General features: G+C 39.0%; 1 protein-coding gene across 1 annotated transcript; it reads left to right on the top strand.

Annotated features, from left to right (window-relative positions):
• Positions 1-1092: 1092 nt before the first annotated feature.
• Positions 1093-3716, top strand: LOC124256503. The gene is made up of 2 exons (XM_046690495.1): positions 1093-1443; positions 2652-3716. The coding sequence occupies exons 1-2, from the start codon at positions 1424-1426 to the stop codon at positions 3502-3504; spliced, it is 873 nt and encodes a 290-aa protein (XP_046546451.1). The 5' UTR covers positions 1093-1423; the 3' UTR covers positions 3505-3716.
• The last annotated feature ends 3311 nt before the right edge of the window (positions 3717-7027 follow it).

The raw sequence follows: 7027 nt of genomic DNA, 5'->3' as shown, positions 1-7027 counted from the left end.
AGTTTTCATAGTAAACAGATAGGTCACATCATTACACATCTTCCATTCCCTATAAAGATGCAGGACATGTGCGGATCTGTTTTCAAGTTAATTTATTAATAAGCAATTATGTATGCTAAACGCCACAGACCAGAAAGGTCATCCAGGGATCTATTGTTCTATTGCACCAATGCAACTCACGTCCCGACCCCCTACATTAACATAAGAACAACCCATAAAAATGACTTAAAATGACTTCTACACAAGATAGTCCTTACATGATATAGCATGGGCGGACCATAGGCAAATTGTAGCGCAAATACGGTTCCGCATCAAAGAGAAAATGACCAGCCTTCGGAAGACTGGTCATTTTCTCTTTGTTGCGCAACAAAGGGGTGGGGGTGAGGTGGGGTGAAGAGTGTGTGTGTGCGTGTGCGTGCGTGCGTGCGTGCGTGCGCGCGCGCGTGTATGTGTGTATTCCACCTCTCTGGGAAAACACCACTGTCAAGAACTGCATTAAATAAAATTTCAAAATTGGAACCAGAATTGATGCCTTTTTGATACATTAAGGACCTACACATGAGGACATACCATCCTTTTATAAGAGAATAGCATTCACAATCTTTCGAAAGAGAACGGAACTAAATGTACGTATTGAAGTCAACGTACGTATATATATATTTTGCATATAATTTATCTATTATACTTTTAAACACTTTGGAACTGTGAAATATACAATGCCATTTAGAAAGTGGTCAAATGTAACATATGCTATATTTGGGATTACACTATGTTACTTTGGAACGGCATGAAAAATTTAGTCGATCTGGGTTTTTTTTCAGTAAATTACTATGAATTTTATAAATTACCTATATTAACATATTTTACACACACACGTATAAAACGGAAAGGTTTGTGAGATAAACGGCTAAGTGTTATCTGTCGAAATAATTCAAAACGATAACGTAAATTAAGTGGAATAATTCTTTTCATTGCTACAACACACAAACGAAAAGGAAAATGCAAATATCGCAAATTATCAATAATATCAAGCAGTTACCCTGTTCGAAAAATATGTCACTCAATATCCGCATAAAGGAAAACTATCTCACCCATCTCCAGCTGTTCCATGTCACGTGCCTTATAACAATACGATATTGTAAAATATATATCGTTACGGGATATGATACCTCGTGATAGTTTCTCAACTAGACACGTTGTCTCATCCTTCCCAGCTTCATGTAGCACCACCTCACAGAGGAATACCATTAGCTCCACCTATTTGGGCGAGGCTTTCACGTAGTTGCCTCCTTCCCAGCTATATATCAGACTTAGACACAAAAGGCCGTCAGTAGCCGCAATCGTCCTAATCGTCCTACGACAACTGATGACTACAAGGAGTATGCAGGGTGTCCCATTTCGTTATCAGCGGAAGACCTGAAGGATGCCGCGTCACTTTCCACAGTAAGAAATATTTGTTTGTTTTTTCAGCAGTTTTAGTAGAAACCTGCATTAAAGTACTCACGGAAATAGAATAAAATAGTTTTTGGCGTTATTTGTTTATTACTTCATTAAAATAGCTAGTTTTAACAATTATAAAAATAACAATGTTTTTTTCCCAACTGGGCCTTTTAATTTGGTCCTCTAATCATCATCCAAAATGCCATTTCACAGGTAAAAATTACAAAAATGTGCATGTTTTCAACAAATTTAGAAATATGTTATAACTTACGTTACAATCAACAATGGGCGGTAACAACTACCTGTAGCACTATTTAGACGGGAAGATGCATTTGCACGTGCGTTGCCATAGCGATTGTGCAGTTGGCAATCAAAGCTATAAATAAACTCGTAAAAATAGTAAACCTTCAAGAAGAGTACAGGCATGAAAAATGTACTGAGAAAATCGCTAAATCGATTTTTTGTATATCATTTAGGATAAAGAAATATAGGATGAATGGCATATGCCGTTTTTTTTATAAAATTTATCTACGTTATCTACGTGAACCTATGGAGAGTACATCTCATTTGCATACTGTAGCGTGCATTAGGAACGTACATTTTGACTTAGGATAAAATTTCAAGGGGTAAAGATGATACGATTTGCTCCACCAGTCCTTTTCGGATGATTTTACAAACAGTGTTAAACGGGAACAGGGAAAACGATAGTTATAGAAAAGTCAATAGAATATTTAACAATCAAAATTACGAAATGAAGCATTTTATTTCTATTTCCGTGAGTCCTTTAGTCAGTACATCCATACAGATGTCATATACATACGTCTTCCTACCATCCCATGAACCTCGCGTGTGTTGCAGCGTGCTTGTGTCATGGATCGAGTGAGTGTTACACTCTAGATGAACGGGACTTGGGGAAATGTGCCCTTGTGTGGTGTACGCTGCTTGGTCAGATGTGCCCTGTGCGTGGTGGTGTATGGTGTGTGTAACCTGTGAGTATCGATGTGCCCTGTATGTGTCGATATGCCCTATATGTAGGAGTATAGCCTGTATGTAGCGATATATAATCTGGAACATTGCCACTGGTGGCATGACACCATACTCGCACGCTACCTTACTTGAAGATGGAATGATTACAAACTCTCTTGTATCATTTAATCATATATTTGTTCAGTGAGGTATTTGTATTGTGATGCACCTATTGTCTTTTACAGGGACCACAACCTCATGCCTTCAAAGAGAGTGGTACGATTTCTCCTCGTCCTATCTCTACTAGCGTATCTCGCCCTCTCCAAGATTGACAGATGTACTCTCACAAAACACCTTTCCAGGCTGTCTGATATCATACTAGGAGATACCTTTGCTCAGAACAAGGCACAGTCTTTATTTTTTGAAAGAATTACGGAAGATGAGAGAGAACAATTCAGAAATTTGGTGAGAGTGTTTCATGAGAAAGTAGGGCCGAACATAACATATTTCCTTTACGCAGGGACGCTTCTGGGATCCTACTCCCACCATGGAATGATTCCTTGGGACGACGACATTGACATCATCGTCAGAGACGCCGACAGGGAAGTGTTGCTGAATGCGCTCAAGTCCCTAGTCCCTAGGTATGGGTATACCAACTACTCAACCTGCTGCAAGCTATTTCACGCCAATTCCCCAAAGGCTGGGCTAAAGCCCTGGAAGTGGCCTTATCTAGATATATTCTTTTATAATGAATACCCAACATATATTCAAGATACTACACAGGCGTATAAGAAGTTTAACACAAGGGACGTGTTTCCTTTGATCACTAGGCCATTCATGGGCATGTCACTACCAGCCCCAAGAAACACTCTTGGGTTTTTGAGAGTGACGTATGATATCGATATGTGTATGTCCAATTCGTTCGACCATAGGAGGGAACAGTTCATTTCGTGCGACCACATAACAAAACTCCCATGTGTTCATCTCAGGGGTCGGTTTCCGTTTGTCCGTCGGGTGTATGAAGCAAAGAGAACACTTGAGATACTGGAGGATCGTCTCCTTACGGTCAAGAAGGGTGTGCATGCTACGGGAAGATGAATAAATGTCGAACTAAACTACAGCATATTGTGCATGGCCTTACATGTTGTAGGATAAGCGCCCAACTAGGGCACAACAGGGTTTTCATGACCACGGGGATTTGAAGATAAGTGCCGAACAACGGTACATTATATCATGCATGGCCTCAGAGTTACAACAGTTTTCATGACCACAGCGATTTCAGGATAAGTGCTGAATTACGATACAACAGTTTTCATGACCACAGCGATTCCGGGATAAGTGCTGAATTACGATACAACAGTTTTCATGACCACAGCGATTTCAGGAAAAGTGCTGAACTCCGATACAACAGTTTTCATGACCACAGCGATTCCAGGATAAGTGCCGAACTACGGTACAACCAGGATAAGTGCCGAACTACGGTACAACCACCGCACGAAGGAACAGTATTTCCCATATTAACTTACCCTAGTAAATGCACGGCAGCCATATGAACAACGTTTGAAATCTACGTTTCAGATTGGCACGTGTTTACCAAGGTGTTGAAATAAACAAACACTCAACTCTGTATTTACTCGTGCTTCATATGTGTGTAAATCTGGCCTTTGTTTTCATTTACTTTCTGGCATGTGTAACAAACGAAAATGCTGTTAATGTTAGATATGGATTTCATTACCCTTGATATCTCGTATGACCAGGTTTAGGTTTGTCAAATATGTGATACACGCGTAAATAATTGGTATTGGGTAAATGGAGTGTTGCAACACTGACACTAATTTAACATGCAATTCAATAGTTTGGTAATATAGCTGTAACATCGGGGCCCCGTTCCTCAAAGCGATCGTAGCGCTGCGATAGTCGTAAGTCTATGTTAAAGTATGGGAGTTCCGATCATCTTAGCGCTACGATCGCTTTGACGCCCTGGTTCGTTAGCGCCTCCGACCACGCCATAATGTAATGAGATGTTTTAGAAACATATGGTTTACTTATACCCAGGACTTAGCACCTATAATTTAAGGGCTTTCTTGACCCACACAACATGTCTATTTAAAGGTTCATTGAGCGAGGGCCAATTGTGCAGGTCGATGCTCATGCTGTTGATCCCTGGATTGTCTGGTCCAGACTCGATTATTAACGGACCGCCGCCATATAGCTTGAATATTGCTGAGTGTGGCATAAAACTAAACTATCTCACTCACTCTTGGGGCGAGCGTGTTTTCTTTAGAACCTAGCTGTGTAAGTGTAGGACGATGAGTAATAAGTACATGTAACATAGATCTTATTGGTACTTTGCATCCGATAGTTGGTGATTGGGTGCTCATAAGCTTTTCTGATCAGATAGTAATAGTTTTACGACCTGTTGTTTTGGAATTAGATTACATTTTAAATAACTGACCCTATGTACACTGCTTATGAAAATGAAATTTACACAAATGTAAAAGTTGTGTGACTGGTCAATGCTGCAGAAATATCATTAGCTATACTTTAAAAACAAAACTTACAATGTATTAGTGATAACTGTAAATACTCTGGTAGATAGTGTAAACATGCATATTCATGCTATAACCTCTTTTTAATCCGGAATCCAGACATTATTCCATACGGAAGCTTTCTCAAATTTCATTTACCCCACACCTATTTGACAATACCTGTTAGTTATATCTACTCATGGAAACAAATAAGGGAACACATGAAAGGACAAGTGTTCCTTTATTCTTTTCCAGGTTTCTTCACAAGGTATGTATTGCACTGTGGGTGAAATTCTGGAAATAAATAAAGCAACACTTTTACTTTCATGTGTTCCCATATTTGTTTCCATGAGTATATTACAATTAGTGCATAAGCTGTGATAACTAAGGTTCGTTATCATCTGTCGTAAAAAGAAGCGTCAGTATCCGTAATCCAGTTGCAGATCGAGTTGATATTGTTGTATGACTCATTTGGTATAAGAGTTCTTATCTATGTCGTAAATAGTTATAAACTATACTTTACACTCAATCCGTAAAGGTCCGGGTTAGAATGAACCTTCAGTACCCCATGCTTGTCGTAAGAGGCGACTAACGGGTTTGCGTGATCAGGCTCGCTGGCTTGGTTGACACATGTCATCGGTTCCCAATTGCGCAGATCGATGCTCATGCTGTTGATCACTGAATTGTCTGGTCCAGACTCGATTATTTACAGACCGCCGCCATACAGCTGGAATATTGCTGAGTGTGGTGTAAACCTAAATTCACTCACTCACTCACTCACTTTACACTCAGAAAAATCAGAACATCAGGTGTCACCTTCACTAGTACCCTGTAAAAGGGTTACATTTGCTCCATATTTTGGGAGACATGTGATCAGGAAATCGTATATTTACATGTTACTGGAAGTGATACATTAACTTCATGTGTTCATATATAATAGACTCGTTGCAACATCTTATGCCAATGCTACTCTTTCAAAACAAATGTCGAAACACGATTATATATTGTGTGGTGTTCTCTAACCACTCCTCGCATAAACTTTCAAACTGCCTGTCTGACGTAAAGCCCTATAGTCTGGAAGCCAGAACCCAAAAAATGACAAAAATGTGGTGCAGTTCTGGCGACCGAATGGGATGTGATTTTTCACAATCAGGAATGATTTAGCTTTGATTTAAAGCCGGTTGCCATCAGCTACCGTGCGTGACGGTAAGGTGCAACATATCATTTCAGGTAAGGTAATATTTTAACCAATAACTGGATAGTTTAATTTAGTAATTCTGGTTTGGATTAACCGATTTTCATCGAAAATTCAATGTAGTATTTTTTGAATGCCCAGATAATGATTTAAAATTGTGGACCATGATATTACATATATGCTCATTGGAAAAAATATTTTGGTAAGGTCTAAGTTCAAGTTTAATAGAAAGTGCATTTGTTGAGAAAAATATGAGTAAAACTTTACAAAGTAAAGATAATGTTACCAAAACTACGTTTGTCTAATTCAGGTATATCATTTGCAGATGATATATACGTTTGATTGGCACTGTATGCATGAAAATCCATTGCAAGGAAACAAAATTTGGTACTTGTATTTAGATCAGCAAAAAGTAAGATAATTTCAGCTCCATGCTTTACAAAGTATCAACAATGACAAATATGCCAGAGAAACTGTTGGACTATCATACAACTTTCCGTTTATTGACAGTCTTGCAGAAACAACAATTCAGCTGATGTCAGAAGGAGATATGTTTTGATATGTGTTAATATTGTTTATAGTTGTGCCACTTGACGCTCCACGTACACTACATGTATTTTACACAGGCAATTATTTATACACTGTAAAGGATATCCTGAAGGTGTTTCTTATTCTTCCGGTACTTACAGATATCGGCTGAAAAAAATAACACAAACAATTCTTATCGTATGAAGGCCTGTTGTTTTTAAATGAAGGGCCTTCTCCTCTAGCATAAATCCATCAGGTGAATTACCACTTGTGAGCCCGGTGATAAACAATGCCATACGCTTTTGACGACATGATGCTTCTCCCATTCTCACGGTATAACGAGGACGTAACGTTATGAAGTGTATGGAAG

The sequence above is a fragment of the Haliotis rubra genome, unplaced genomic scaffold (assembly GCF_003918875.1).
Source record: "Haliotis rubra isolate DU_JTF1 unplaced genomic scaffold, ASM391887v1 Scf63, whole genome shotgun sequence".
Taxonomy (NCBI): domain Eukaryota; kingdom Metazoa; phylum Mollusca; class Gastropoda; order Lepetellida; family Haliotidae; genus Haliotis; species Haliotis rubra.
Note: the sequence above shows the minus strand (reverse complement) of the source record. Positions and strands in the feature narration are given on the sequence as shown.

Bases quoted from the DNA above. Each gene is read 5' to 3' on its own strand.
- LOC124256503 (XM_046690495.1), top strand. From the start codon at position 1,424: ATGCCGCGTCACTTTCCACA. The intron at 1,444-2,651 runs GTAAGAAATATT...TGTCTTTTACAG, and splicing joins ATGCCGCGTCACTTTCCACA to GGACCACAACCTCATGCCTT.